The sequence below is a fragment of the Lampetra fluviatilis genome, chromosome 61 (assembly GCF_964198595.1).
Source record: "Lampetra fluviatilis chromosome 61, kcLamFluv1.1, whole genome shotgun sequence".
In the NCBI taxonomy this organism is placed as follows: Eukaryota; Metazoa; Chordata; class Hyperoartia; order Petromyzontiformes; family Petromyzontidae; genus Lampetra; species Lampetra fluviatilis.
The window spans coordinates 1,854,549-1,869,823 of record NC_136335.1 but is presented as its reverse complement, the minus strand read 5'-3'; the positions used below and the strand labels follow the sequence as shown (position 1 = coordinate 1,869,823).

General features: G+C 48.6%; 1 protein-coding gene across 1 annotated transcript in view; it reads left to right on the top strand.

Moving 5' to 3' along the window:
- LOC144951288 (N(G),N(G)-dimethylarginine dimethylaminohydrolase 1-like) overlaps positions 1–6,233 on the top strand; it is a 47,823-nt gene extending 41,590 nt beyond the window's left edge. The window contains 4 exon segments of the mRNA XM_078881476.1: positions 2,245–2,318; positions 3,438–3,557; positions 4,230–4,373; positions 5,855–6,233. Coding sequence (XP_078737602.1) covers positions 2,245–2,318; positions 3,438–3,557; positions 4,230–4,373; positions 5,855–5,971 — 455 coding nt within the window. The 3' untranslated portion in view covers positions 5,972–6,233.
- The last annotated feature ends 9,042 nt before the right edge of the window (positions 6,234–15,275 follow it).

Sequence of the window (15,275 nt, the reverse complement as noted above, 5' to 3'; positions counted from 1 at the left end):
GAGTTCCTCCCCGTCATTTATCGTCTCAAAATTATTTCCAGGTTCTTACGACTTTGCTCGATTGTAAATAAACGTGTGTTTTTTTTTTAACTGTTACCGTTTTACAACTTTTATAGTGCTGGCCACTGTGAGGAGGGGGTGGGGGAACCCACAAAGACGAAGCTCCCCCATGATACGACCCTCAACAGACTGATGGGGCAAAGTGCTGTTATCAAGCACGTATGTTAAGGCTGGTACAGGCACATGAGGGAGTAGGTAGCCAGCACCACCCCTGACCACCTTTGTCTCCCCCAGCGATCACGTGGAAGCAGATCCGCTGGGAAACGCCTCGGTGCGGTTCTAGCATCGATCTGCTACTCGCAACCGAACGAGCTAGATGGACCAAATGGGCCCCTCGTATTTCTAACCTTTCTTACGTTTTCACGCCACACCAGGTGTTTAGTTTATTACGGGCGAGTTGATGCCGGCAAGGCTGAGTCGACCTAGGGGAAGGCCTAAAGCCGGTTGAAATGTTCGCCAAACGACATTGGCCTTGAGCGGGCGTAAAACTCGCGTCGTTGGCTTCGTAACGCAGTGCGCCGACTACTGTGCTACAGCTCCCCTCCAAGCGCACACAATCTCGCGCACACACGCACATAGGCACACGCACACACGCGCTTCTAAAAGGTCTGCGGTGGGGTCTCCCCGGAGCGAGAAACTTAAACCCAGGGACCACCCGATTATATAAAAAAAAAAGTGGCGTGAAATGTCGGTTGCATCGCGTGCATGCAGACAATCATTCCTCGCGCGCGCGCTCTCTCACCGGTATCTCGCCCTGCGGGCCCGCGTCACACCTCGACACCACCGACCCCCCCCCCACCTCACTCCACCTCCCGTCCCCCTTCGCCGCGCTCGCTAAACAACAAAAAATTAACCCGTAAAAACAAAGTTTTTCACTATAAATCCTTTATATGCGTGGCATCGGTTTTATTTTATTATTCATTTCTGTTTTTCTTGAGTAAGAGTTTCATTTTTATCACATTGGTATTTTAAATTAAATATGAAAAATTTTTTTTCCTAAAAAGTGGAAAATTTAGGAAAAAAATTTTCACGAAAATAAATTGTCACGACGAGTCTGTGTGCAAAATGTCAGCTCGATTGGATCACGGGAAGTGGGTTAAAAAACGACCGAAAGATTTGCACGGTCGTAAGCGCGCAAGCAAGCAAGCAAGTGAACTTAATATAAAGGATTTAAAAAATGCCTCTCTTGCGTCACCTCCGAGCGCCGCAGTCTGCACGATAATACAGCGGCGGTGATGTTACAGGGCGGTGCTGTGGTTCTTTTTTTGGGGGGTTGGAGAGCTCCACTAGAGATGTGCGTGGGCTGAAATCGTCTGTCCGGGGCTGACTCGGTCTCGCCGCGTCAATGCTATCGACGTCACTTGACGGCGTCGTCAATAAATGTCGCATTGGCGTCATCGTCATTACCATCGTCAATACCATCGTCAATCTCATCTTCCCGTCATAAGTGTCATTCTCCGGCATCCTACAAACGTAAGAAAGATTACAGACGAGAATGGGGCCCACTCGGTTCATCAGACTCATTCGGTTGAATCGTTAAATCTCCGTGGCAAACATCAGCCGTGAAAATAATAACTCGTCATCATTATTGAATTAAAACATAAAAATGCATCATTAGTAGCAGAAGCAGCCGCATCATCACTACAAACACCATGCTCCGATATGCCTTCACCATCCCACATTGACGATCATGGTGAAGTATGGTCAAACGAACCCTCACGACCCACACGGCATGGCGAGGCCCTCATCTGAATTGACAAAAGGGCTGTACATGTACTACGTGTGTGTGTGTGTGCTCTGTTCACAATGGGGAGCGGTGGTGTAGTGGTTAGCGCGCTGCGCTATGAACCCGGCGACCCGAGTTCGATTCCCGCTCACGGCCAACACCCAGTGACGATTATCTGAACCGGTCCCGGGCCTCCCCTAGGTCGACTCAGCCTGAAATGAGTACCTGGTGTGGTGTGTAAACATCGCCACTGGGGAGACAAAGGCGGTCGGGCGTGGTGCTGGCCCACCCACCCCCTCGTGTACCGTTCCGGCCTTCATAGGTGCTCGCTAACAGCACTTGCCCCTACAGTCTGTTAAGGCTATACGGGGGATCTTTGTCTTTGTTCACTGTAGACATTTACAATGTAGATTTGTGTAAAAATAAGTCTCCGTGCGTGTCTGTGTTATTTACCACAGGACGGGAGTTTTTTGTGGGTCTGTCCAAGCGCACTAATCAGCGAGGAGCCGAAATTCTGGCGGACACGTTCAGGGTAAGAGTTGCGTCCCATAGCACTGTGTGTTGTGTGTGAACATGTGTGTAAATAACACGGGTGCTGTGTCTGCATATGCAAGCATACACGTACAGCACTCGTGTACAGGGACTCCTTTACTTGTGAACATTCGACTTACGAACTTTCAGAGATACGAACAAAGCTGTCCGTATGTCCAGTTGCCTGTTGGGACCAAGAATCGTAAGTTCAACCGCCGTGCAATAGATGGCGGTGGTGGCATCTACATCTGCAGAACGTGAAGAACCAGTGGCATCTACATCTGCAGAACGCGAAGAACCAGTGGCATCTACATCTGCAGAACGTGAAGAACCAGTGGCATCTACATCTGAAGAACGTGAAGAACCAGTGGCATCTACATCTGCAGGACGTGCAGAACCAGTGGCATCTACATCTACAGAACGTGAAGAACCAGTGTTGTAAATCTATATTATATAAAAGGGAAATTTGTGAATGTGTGCCGTTCGAAATGTTTAGCGTACTTCCCGACATGCAACAAACTTGAAATTTGGCACGTGGGTAGCTTCCAGACTGTACACAATGCAGAAAGTACAAAAATATACTTTTCTATTTTGGGAGGGGGGGGAGGCGCAATAATGGATATATTTTGCACGGCAAGTGAGCAGTGACGTCACATCTGTGATGTCACCCGCATGCGGCAGCGTCACGCAGTGTGCCTGCTGACGTCACGCAGTGTGCCTGCTGACGTCACGCACCCCCCCCAACCCTCCGTGTAGGCCGTGTATTAATCCAAGACAAGAATCAAAGTCCCGGGCGAAGCCGGGTAGTAAAGCTCGTTTATTTATATTTCACTTTGTGTGTGTGTGTGTGCGTGCGTTCAGTGGGGGGATCGGTAGTGTAGCGGTTAGCGCGCTGCGCTGCAAGCCTGGTGACCCAGGTTCGATTCTCGCTCACAGCCAACACCAGTGACGATTCATTATCTGAACCGGTCCTGGGCGTCGTATGGTGTGATTTGTGTCGCCACTAGGGAGACAAAGGTCGGCCGGGCGTGGTGCTGGCCCTTCATAGGTGCTCGCTAACAGCACTTGCCCCAACAGTCTGTTAAGGCTACACGGGGGATCTTTGTCTGCGTGCGTTCAGGACTATGCCGTGTCCACCGTGCCTGTGAGTGGAGCTCTGCACCTCAAGAGCTTCTGCAGCATGGGAGGACCTGATCTGCTCGTCATCGGCAGCAGCGAAAACGCACAGCGTGCGCTACGGGTGAGGAGGGAGCGCACGCACTTGTGTGTGTGTCTGTGGGTGTCTGTGGGTGCACGTGTGTGGCTCGTAAAGGACGCTACTGGGCAGTTGGGAGGCAGTCGCCCTCCCAACAACAACGGAGGGCGGAGGAGCGATGCTCACAACAACGAGCGGAGCGCCGGGTGGCTAAAGCACAGCAATTTGGCACAGTAGGGGGCACAGGTGGTGCATCAGCCAGTCATCTCGGTTATCTCGGTCAGTCGACCCGTGGCACCTGCTGGGTCTGCCCAGTGACCTCCTGCCAGCGGGCGTTCGACACTTCACGTGGCCTCAAGGTGCACTTGGCCTGGCACAAGCGTCGTGGTGACGTCACCGCCACTTAGTGGCGAATGGCGGTTGTTGTTGTTGTTGCACGTGTGTGTAGTGGGGAGCGGTGGTGTAGCGGTTAGCGCGCTGCTCTACGAACCTGGCGACCAGGGTTCGATTCCCGCTCACGGCAAACACCGGTGACGATCATCTGAACCGGTCCTGGGCCTTTCCCTAGGTCGACTCGGCCTCAAACGAGTACCTGGTGCGGTGTGTAGTAAACATCGCCACTGGGGAGACAAAGGCGACCGGGCGTGGTGTTGTCTTTGTACGTGATGCTCGCTGACGCCGCCGTGTGTGTGTTTGTGTGCGCGCGTGGCGAGTTAGACCATGCAGCAGCTCACCGACCACCACTACGACAAGCTCACCGTGCCGGACGACGGCGCCGCCAACTGCGTGTACGCACGGCTCGGCAACAAGGGGCACGCGCTCTTGCACGCGTCCGGCGAGGACTACCCCGAGTCTGCCAAGGTGACCCCCGCTCGCCCGCCCGCCCGCCCGCTCGCTCGTTCATCTCCTTTTGATTTCCATGTCGCTGATTCACACATCCGTCTGCTCAGCAACTCAACTCTCATTCGCTTGCCCACACGCTCCACTTATTCATTCATTCACCTACCTACCTGCCTAGAAACTCAACTCTCATTCGCTTGTCTACACACTCCACTCATTCATTCGTTCACCTACCTACTTGCTTGGCAACTCAACTCTCATTCGCTTGCCCACACACTCCACTCCATTCATTCATTCATTCACCTACCTACCTGCCTAGAAACTCAACTCTCATTCGCTTGCCTACACACTCCACTCATTCATTCACCTACCTACTTGCCTGCCCAGAAACTCAACTCTCATTCGCTTGCCCACACACTCCACTCACTCATTAATTCGTTCACCTACCTACTTTCCTGCTCAGAAACTCAACTCTCATTCGCTTGCCTACAAACTCCACTTAGTCATTCATTCATTCACTTACCTACTTGCTCAGCAACTCAACTCTCATTCGCTTGCCTACACACTCCACTCATTCATTCACCTACCTACTTTCCTCCTTAGAAACTCAACTCTCATTCGCTGGCCTACACACTCCACTCATTCATTAATTCATTCACCTACCTACTTGCCTGCTCAGAAACTCAACTCTCATTCGCTTGCCTACACACTCCACTCATTCATTCATTCACCTACCTCCTCACCAACTGCCATATACTTACACCATTCAAGAACCTTTGCCAGTACCTAGCCACTCGTTTCATTCAACTCGCCCACCCACTTATTCATTTACCAAAATTGTCCCCCAACTTGCTCACTTGTGCTCTTTCACGCACTCGCCCCCCACATCCATTCTCGCTCGCCAGCTAAACTCTCATCACTGCACCTATTTTCTCATTCATTCATTCACCCACTTGGGCACTCACGATTTTGATCACTCGCTCACTGAACCACCCACCCGGTAACTCACTCGCACACAAACTCGCTCGCTCGCTCATTCATACGCTGCTTTACTTGACACCTTCACATTAGAGCTCGCTCTCACAATTTAGCCGACTCTCACGAATGTTCACACAAAGACAAAAGACCCCCCGTATAGCTGATAACCGACTGTAGGGGCAAGTGCTGCTACCTATGAAGGCTGGAACGGCACACGAGGGGGTGGGTGGCCAGCAACCACGCCCGACCGCCTTTGTCTCCCCAGTGGCGATGTTTACACACCGCACCAGGTACTAATTTCAGTCTGAGTCGACCTAGGGGAGGCCCAGGACCGGTTCAGATAATCGTCACCGGTGTTGGCCGTGAGCGGGAATCGAACCCGGGTTGCCGGGTTTGTAGCGCAGCGCGCTAACCGCTACACCACCGCTCCCTACTCTCACACACAGACACACACTCACTCTGACTTGCGTAAAACACACTCTCCCCCCTTCTCTCTCACCTCCAATATCTCCACGTGGTGGCAGGCGTTTGAAAAGTTGAAGGATTACGCCCTCATCCCGGTGTCCAACTCGGAACTGGCGAAGGTGAACGGTGCTCTCACGTGCTGCTCGGTGCTCATCAACAAGCGCCACCAACTGTGACGTCACCCCACCTGGCCCCCTCCCTTCCTCCCTCCCTCCTCACCGATCACGGTCAACCACGCTCGCTCGCTCTCTCACGTACGCTCGCACACAATCGCCGCACGCTCCTTCACACGACCAATGCTCGTCCCCAATTGCCCCTAACCCCCCCCCGCTGATGTCAGAGTTGATCACCAGGCAGCAGCGATGAAGGCTCATTAAGCACGACGCAACCACAGCGGCCACTTCTAACCGACCAAGCTGCCTCGTGCGGCTCCGATGGCACTCGGCGCTGCGTGACGCTGAAGATGCTGCAAAGTCGCACGCCCGCCTCGCTGGGGACTGGAGAATCGGTGGATGTAGGTGAAAGGGTCAAATACGTGAAGGTTTATAGAACACGACGGTTACGCCATCATGCACAAATACAGCAGTGAGGGGGTGTGGGTCGGTTAATGGGTCGGATTTATGCGACGGTCGGATATGCAACGTTGCACGACGGTGGGTCCCACAGTACCATCACAATACAGCGGCGTTTTATCCGTCTGTGGTGTTGCCGGGCATCGTTCCGATATCGGCAGAAATTTCTCAGAGACCCAGAAAACACACCACAGCCCCAAATGCTTTCCGTGAGCCAACCAATTTGATCAGATGCGCAATACATTGAGCTGGATTTACATATCGATTATCAGTTGCATGACGCAATACGAGTTGGGGGAGCCCAAAAAAAGTTAAGTTAAGTTCGCCTCTGCACCAGTGTGGTGCCGCTGAACGGGAAGTGATGGGGGGGGGGGCGGCGGGCCTTGGCGAAGTCATCGGCATCGTCAGCTCACCGTCAGCTCACCGTCACGCCGCGTGTGGCCTCCTGGGGGGGGTGGGGGGGGGGGGCGACGTGTTTTTAAAGGGAGCGCTGAGTAATCGCCCACGAAAAAAAATGGATTTTATAATTCGTGATAAAAAGTTTTTGGCGCAAGTATTTGTGCCGTAACCCTCCGCCACCACCCGACACAGCCAGTAAATTTAACACGTAGGCTTTCGCGACCAATATTATTCACCATTCTGGCGAATTGCCCGATGATACTGGATGCAATTACCAGCGAAACGTCGTACTCAAATTGTAAATTGTTGTGGTTTCACGCTTCAACACACCGGTGGGCTAAAGCAGTGAACTAATTGTCTTTTGTCAACGTGACACTTTTTTACTGATTGGCCGTGTCGGGTGGTGGAGGGTTACGACACATTTATAAATAACGCGATCTAAGCCCAAAAACGTTGATTATGAACAGCCAGTAAAGGTTGTCACGTAAACAAAGCGAGAGAGCCTACGTGTTAAGCCGATTTGTAATTCTTGTTAAAACAACAATTAACCGTAAATTTCGATTTAAAGCTTTCGTGACTGCAGGGATTCATCTTCTTGGTTCTTTCGGTAAAGTCACGTAGAAGGGAAGTAATAAAATAATAAAAATAAAACATAACAAAATAATTCTCACGACGTTTCGGCCACAACGCTACTTGCGTTGTGGCCGAAACCTGTTTTCCACCTGAAGACGGCTGCTTGCGTTGTGGCCGAAACGTCGTGAGAATTATTTTATTATATTTTATTTTTATTATTTTATTACTTCCCTTCTACGTGAATTTAGCGAAAGAACCAAGAAGATGAACAATTAACCGACCCTTAAATTGACCAATCGCAGCTCCAGTAAATGCTCGTGTAGCGTCCAGAACAACTCTGGTCATCGCCCTGCTGAGGCTGCTTGTAATTGCTGGCGAAACGTCACCGGTACTTGAATTGCAAATGTTGTCGATTTGCTCTCCACCACACCGGTGTGCTACTACCAGTAACGAATTGGCACGTTTTGTTTACGTGACGGACCTTACTAATGGGCTGTTTTCAGTTTCATTTATTTGGTGTAGCCCCGTGAGCCATTCGGCTCTTGAATCGGGTGCAACCGCAAAAAAACATGAACAAGAAAACATCTCCCCGACAGACCTGGTCTTCACCTGAGGACGGCTGCTTGCGTTGTGGCCGAAACGTCGTGAGAATTATTTTATTTTATTATGTTTTATTTTTATTATTTTATTACTTCCCTTCTACGTGACTTTACCGAAAGAACCAAGAAGATCTTAAAGTGACTATGTGACTATGCGCAAACAGAAAATCCAGGAAAAAACCCGCAAAATCTTCCAGACAAAGCACCGTGTCGGGTTGATGGCGGGTTTAACGACAAGTATTTATGCGATCTAACCCAAAAAAAACCTTGTGGATATTGGTCGCGAAAAAGCCTACTACGTGTCAAACCGACTCCCAGCATGATGGTATTATCTTTTTAGCCATTTGCTTCATAGTTATTTTAGAGTCTCGACACCTGCCACGATGGATAATAGCCAAGTTTGGAATTTTTATCTCCCAAGTTCTGATCCAGAACGTGCCCATCGGTGCCACGTCCTGAAACGACGGATTCGTTCCGGATCTCCTGAGGGCAAAGCGAGATCCACAGAAGCGGATGTCACAAAAATACCTCTCTGAGATTGCTTCTGTGGATAATTCTGGTCAGTTTGGCAAACGACAAATGCGTGGTTTTGGTAAGAGAAGCCTGCAAATGATGGGTTGGCAATCGCCTGTGATATGTTAATGAAAATATGGGTTCTGATATTCGCTCGTTTCTCAGTCCACTTGTCCCGGGTAAGGATATCCAGACCTCCCTCACCCTGGCGAGACTCCTAGCGCTTCCTGGTGAATTCCCAGGAGGGTTTCCCAGGCCAGCTGAGCGATATCGTCCCGCCAGCGTATCCTGGGGTCTTCTGATATCCGAAGAAGAATTCTACAATTGATTGAAAGCGTTTCTGTGCTCTCGGGGGGCTAATCTTGTCCCTTTTTAGGCTAGGATCGCAGAAAAAACCGTCGCATATGTATTCAAATATTAAACTCTACACAACGCACTTCAGCGCCACACACACCCCACGAACTTGGGCACACCCATACCAGGCTACAAACTCTGGGAAACAATGTTTTTGGGGGCGTGATTGCAGATAATTTAACTTGTGAACATGTGAATCTGTGATGAGTATTTAACAATCTGATTTTCCGATCCGTATCGTGCATGCATCCGTTTCGAATGGCTTCTGTCATTCCGATTGGCCTAGAATTCCAGTGTCGGGACACTGAGCCCAGCACAGACCCTGGGTGTCTCTCAGGACACTTTATTTTTAAAGTGTCCATCGTATTGCCAGTGTTGATGCCCATGATTAATACTGCTCCGTCAAGTATTATGCATTTTAGGCCGAGATGAGCTTGTAGAACCAGGTAAGGTGCCAGTTACTACTCGTAATACGCGCGGTGGTCAGGGGCAATCTGGGTAACATGGAGATTGCATTGTAGTAGTAGGTTTTTACCCTTTTAAACTGGTACAAAACTAACACCTTTATACAAGGCATCATGTTTGCAATAACCACAAGTAGTCAAAAATGCAAACAAAAAGAAGCAACTCTGATAATGATAATAATATGCACTGTCCTTGAAGTTGATTGGTCCACACCCGAGAGACGGCTTTCTTTAGATGCCTTGTATAAAGGTGTCAGTTTTGTACCAGTTTAAAAGGGTAAAAACCTACTACTATATTTTGCCACTGGTAAAAGAGATCTCATAATGGAGATTGCAGTTGAGTGCGCAATCTATTACCACACATTACCGATCACACACACGTGTACTATTGCTGTTTTACGATATTTTTTTTTCTTCTTACCAAGCAAGGCCCACTGAGATATGTATCTCTTTTTCATAAGCGACCTAGCCACGAACAAAAGCTCAATGAAGTGGATTGTCACGTGGAAATTGATAGCAGCCAAATACTCTCAACCCATGATGTTGATTCTAAATGTGGAGGGGAAAACAACCGCAGCAGGACCCGGAGAAAATGAACACGCACATCCGTGCCGTGCGATCATGGAGCCAACGCGGAATTTTCCGCTGGATATTTGCCGTTGGCCGAGCTGAAACCAATCTGTGATACTCTGGCCTGACAAGACATCCGAATTTAGCTTGGAGGTGGGGGGGCGTTCTCGACGGGCATTGCGCCCATCTATGGTACTGGCACGGGTCTTGCTCGTGCAGTGGAAAATCAAAACCCGTGCTTCGTCACCTGTGGGGTGGGAAGAGTGAGCTTAAATGGCTGTGGCATTCGGGTTAGATTAGCACGGCTGGCTACATACATTGAGCACTGGTTGAACCAGTAAGCCAGTAACTCTGGGAGGCCCTGGGGTCTGCCGCTGTCACCGAATTGATGGCTGCAGCAAAACACCCGGGGTCAGGCATCTCAAGAGCACCTGAAATTTCAATGGTGATGGAACAAATTGCCTGCCACTTCCTTGGGGGTGAACACTGCCGTCAGCTGTCAAGCGCGGCGGGGGTTTAGCAGTCGGTCGGGAGTCCGGTCGCAGGCATTCCTACGAGTGAAATGCGGCGTAGTACGTCACGTACTCAAATTCCGCTGGTTGGACCGATGTGTCTGCGGACGTTTGAACGTCCGTGGAAAATGTAAAGTGGCAGCGTCATTTCGCGCAAAATTGGTGACGGGACTAAGAAAAATATGGCAAACTGGTTCAAACATTGGGAAATGCTTCACTGTGCTTTAGGAGTGAGCAAAACGTGAAGTGAGATTAAGAATATATTCCCGTGTGAAAACGGTCGGATTTGTGAAACGTCTGTAGGGTAACACACCCAGGGCTCAAATACTGCACTGGGTTTTTGCGCATGCGTTTAAGTGATCGGGCAAGTTACGTGACGGGTCGGATAGGCGACTTCGTATCGTACTCAAAGCCTCACGATTATTGTCTTCAGCCCGGTTAAACTCCTCAGCTGTGACCTGTAAAACGTCTTTGTCTGAGGCAGTTGAGAACCCTTGTTGTCATAGCCGAGATTGAAGTAGTCCATTAGTACAGACTTATGACTTGTAGCTGTACCACCTGAAGTTGGCATCACATCGTGGGGAGCGGTAGTGCAGCGGTCGGTGCGCTGCGCTACGAACCCGGCGATCCGGGTTCGATTCTTTCTCACGGCCAACACCAGGTGACGATTATCTGAACCGGTCCTGGGCCTCGCTGAGGCCGATTCGGCATCATGAGTACCTGGTGCGGTGTGTAAACATCGCCACTGGGGAGACAAAGGCGGCCGGGCGTGGTGCTGGCCACCCACCCTCTCGTGTGCCGATCCAGCCTTTGTCAGTGCCACTCACTCACAGCACTTGCCCCAATAGTCTTAAGGCTACACGGGGTGTCTTTGTTTGGGAATCACATTACCCGTTACAATTCTTTGAGTGGCCAATATCGGATAAGATTATTGCAATACCCATTTTAAATCAATGGAGCTACAGTATCATGTAATTCGCTCTTCTAGGCGTGTAAATAAATCGGGCTCTGTGCCCAATGGACTTAGAGCGCAAGGCCCCTTAATGAACGGAGGGCATGACAGTGATTCAACTTGAGTAATTGACCTATCATGTCTAACGTCGAGCTTATCTTCCATGCGTGTGGGAACTAGTCAAAAATTAATCTGTCACAGGAAACATTTTTACAATTGATTTGGTAGTCAGTCATTCATCCTTTGGTGACCGAATTTTAAATGTCAATAAAAAGCCGTGTGCAGATGATGAATATATAAGACATTGTCTCAAACATCTGTTAAGTTTTACTTTGCTAACCTTACTAAGTATTATTATAGTTTTTCTTGCAACGCCATAACCTCAGATCAATGTGTTCTACTGAGAATTACTAAACTTAACTGTGAAAGTTCTTGTCCGTGAATTTAAATCAGAATATGAAAATAAAATATTGCAGCGTTATCGTCAACCAATTATTCTATATATAACAAACAGAATCGTATCCTGTGACGGCATCGACAATTTTATTTTTGGCCGATTTTTATTCTCGCTTAAACTCGCTCCGGTCTTTGTGTCGCCAATGACAAGTGTTTATCGTGTGCAGCATTGAAGGCAGTTTCATTTCTTTTCATTGTCCCAAATGTAAAAAAGAGCATATTCCAGTCCCAAAATTTCCCATTTTCATTCGTAAAATAACGGAAGACTGCAATCCAAAAGACACAGATCTTGACAGATATTCGTACCGAGACTAGACGCTGTCCCATGAGAATCCTGGACCCGAGTGTTTTAAGCGTTCTTCCTCGTTACAGGAAGCTTCAAACCAGAGGTCGCAACCGGGTACCCGATACCCGTACCTTACCCGATACCCGGCTACCCGCTTGCGACCCTGGTGTGGTCGGGTACGGGTAGACCGCGAGTCACTGGTGAGTCACCGTTTGTCACTCATTTCCCAACGTCTTGTCTCTTCTCACAATTCAAGTTCCTAGAATCAACCCACCCGCGCCTGCAACATGGCTTCGCAATCAGGAAAGCTGTCTCGGGTGTGGACCAATCAACTTCAAGGACAGTGCATACATTATCAGAGTTGTGTTTTTTGTTTGCATTATGACTGCAGGTATTGTGGTCTATGCAAACATGACTCCTTGTAAAAAAGGTGTCAGTTTTGTTGCCGAGATAGAAGGGTAAAAAAAACCAATTATCATATTTTTTACTGGCAAATGAGGTTCCAATGGTGTAAAAAACTGGTTGGTTCCACATGTTAGCCCACTTAAACGTGCTCCAGTAGTGTAAACTAATTGTTTGGTGATACGCTTGAGCAGTGTAGTGCATAAAAACACGAAACGTGTTCCGTGTCAATAACATCGTGGCCTTCAAAGTGAACTATACAATAACACGTACATCATTGATGTAAATTATGGATTTAAAGCGATGGATTTGTGCCTGTCATGTGACCTGTAATATTTATTTTTAATGCCACCGTGCTATTGAGGAATGTGCACTCTATGAACTCATACCCCAATTCTGCAAAGCACTGCAGCATGCATGCCTTGTGGCTCCCACATCGCATGTGCAATGCTTTCAGCCCTGTGACAATAGGTTTTCCCCCTTTTTTCTGGCAACAAAACAGCTGTGTTAAGATGTTTAAAACACCCAAACTGAAACCTTTTAACAAGGAATCATGTCTGCATTAACCACAATGCTTGTGGTCAGAATGCGAACCACAAGTATTGTGGTTAATGCAGACATGATTCCTTGTTAAAAGGTTTCAGTTTGGTGTTTTCATATCTTAACACAACTGTTTTGTTGCCAGAAAAAAGGGGAAACCTCTTCTCATATTTTGGTACTGGCAAAGGAGGTCCCATGATGTAGCTCTCAGCCCTGTCTAGACCACCAGCTCAACAGAACTACAATGTATTGTTTAGGCCACTATGCAGAAGAAAATGTCATTATTACCCTAAACTGTACAAGGTCAATGAATCATGAAGGGTGTTTGATCATTTTAAATAATGGTGAAGATAATAACATTTAAAATTTGCGGCGAGTTGACAGAACCACTTAAATTCCACTCCAAAAAAGCCACAACGAAAACAAACTCGCACTCAATAATACTGTGGCCTTGACAGAAGTACAGAGGAGGTGACATTTCAGGCAATTGGCCTTAACATCCTACCGACCTCTGGCCTCCGTGCTGCCCTGTTACGCGTTGTTCTTTCAAGGCCATGGTGTTATTGACAAGAAGTGTTTGATTGTTGTTTTGTGATTTTCGCGCTACCGCCACGGCAGGGTTGCCACCCAGATCATGTTTTTACTCTGGAAGGACGTAACTTCTGAAGCAAACCCAAGTTTTAAATCTACGTCGTCGATAAGAACGGAGTCTTTTTGGCGAATTGAGATGTCAACGTGGCATGCACGGTGATCCATCTCCGCCGTTTATATGGTTGTGATTTCTTGTTAATCTCACCCCCCAAAATAACTGCTCTCTGAGGATTCGTTTTTGTAGATTTATCGCGAAGCAATTCTCTGCGCACAATTCCTTGCACCGCTCTCAGTCACGGTGCCAATAATGTAGCAGCTTCTGAGTGGTGTAACAATAACGCTTGCGTGTAAAGTTTTTTTTTAGTTCGGGGTTTTTGGTTGTGGTTTTTTTTCTGTCTCTAACGACTGCGCTCGTGTTTCAACTCGCCCTGCAATAATGATGATTCCTGTAGCCTTGTTAGTTTCACGAGTTTCTGACGCACACTCAAAAACGTGGCCATCACCTAATGTTTTTATTCAACCAAAATGGCCTCGTCGAGTGAGAGGGAAGGGGGGGGGGGTCCTGGTTTGGCAATCTTGTGGCCACTTATTTGAACACGGCGAAGGGAAAAATCAAATCGGTACCCTGAGAACCCATCACATATGGGTGGATATGACACGGAAACTCAAACAATGAATCTTGATTTGACTGCAGGAATCCATACTCTTTGGTTCTTTCGGTAAACTCACGTCGGTATAAATTAAAATCAAATAAATCACGACGTTTCGGGCGCAACACAAGCGTCCGTCATCTTATTTTATAGCTATGTGACTTTACCGAAAGAACCAACGCATATCAAACAATTAATTTATAAGCATCCTCTGTGTGCTTCCTCCAGACAGCTTGAGACCAGTTGTTAAACCACCACCACTGCTGGTGCAGGCTTATTTGGTTGTGCCTCTGTACAGCTTTGTCATGCTGCTACGTGTTTGTTTGGCACAGCGTCCGACGTTTCGCTCCATGTTGTGGGAGCTTCTTCATGACCATGTTCTTCAGGAACTGAAGACGCTACCACCGCTCGCGGCGAAACGTCGGACATCGTGTGTTGGGCAACAAACGGCGGCACAACCCGGAAACATGCGCTTTAACTTCCCACGTGACCACAGGCCTCCATCACAAAGAGACCCCAAAACTGTTAAATATCAGCGACGGCCTTTCTCTTGGTTAAATAAAGAGCATCACGTGGTATACTCTGCACACACAAGACAAAGATCCCCCGTGTAGCCTTAACAGACTGTAGGGGCAAGTGCTGTTAGCGAGCACCTATGAAGGCCACAACGGCACACGAGGGGGTGGGTGGCCAGCACCACGCCCGACCGCCTTTGTCTCCCTAGTGGCGATGTTTACACACCGCACCAGGTACTCATTTGAGGCTGAGTCGACCTAGGGGAGGCCCAGGACCGGTTCAGATAATCGTCACTGGTGTTTGCCGTGAGCGGGAATCGAACCCGGGTAGTCAGGTTCATAGCGCAGCGCGCTAACCACTACACCACCACTCCCCACACACACACGTACGCACACACACTACTATATAACAAGGTGTTAGTGCCATCAACTTGTATTGTTTTGCTTCTGCCTTGGTAAGGACGTGGATTGTTCACAGCTAATGTTCACAGCTAATGGGGATTCCTATCAGCTGAACTGCAATGCGAGTGAG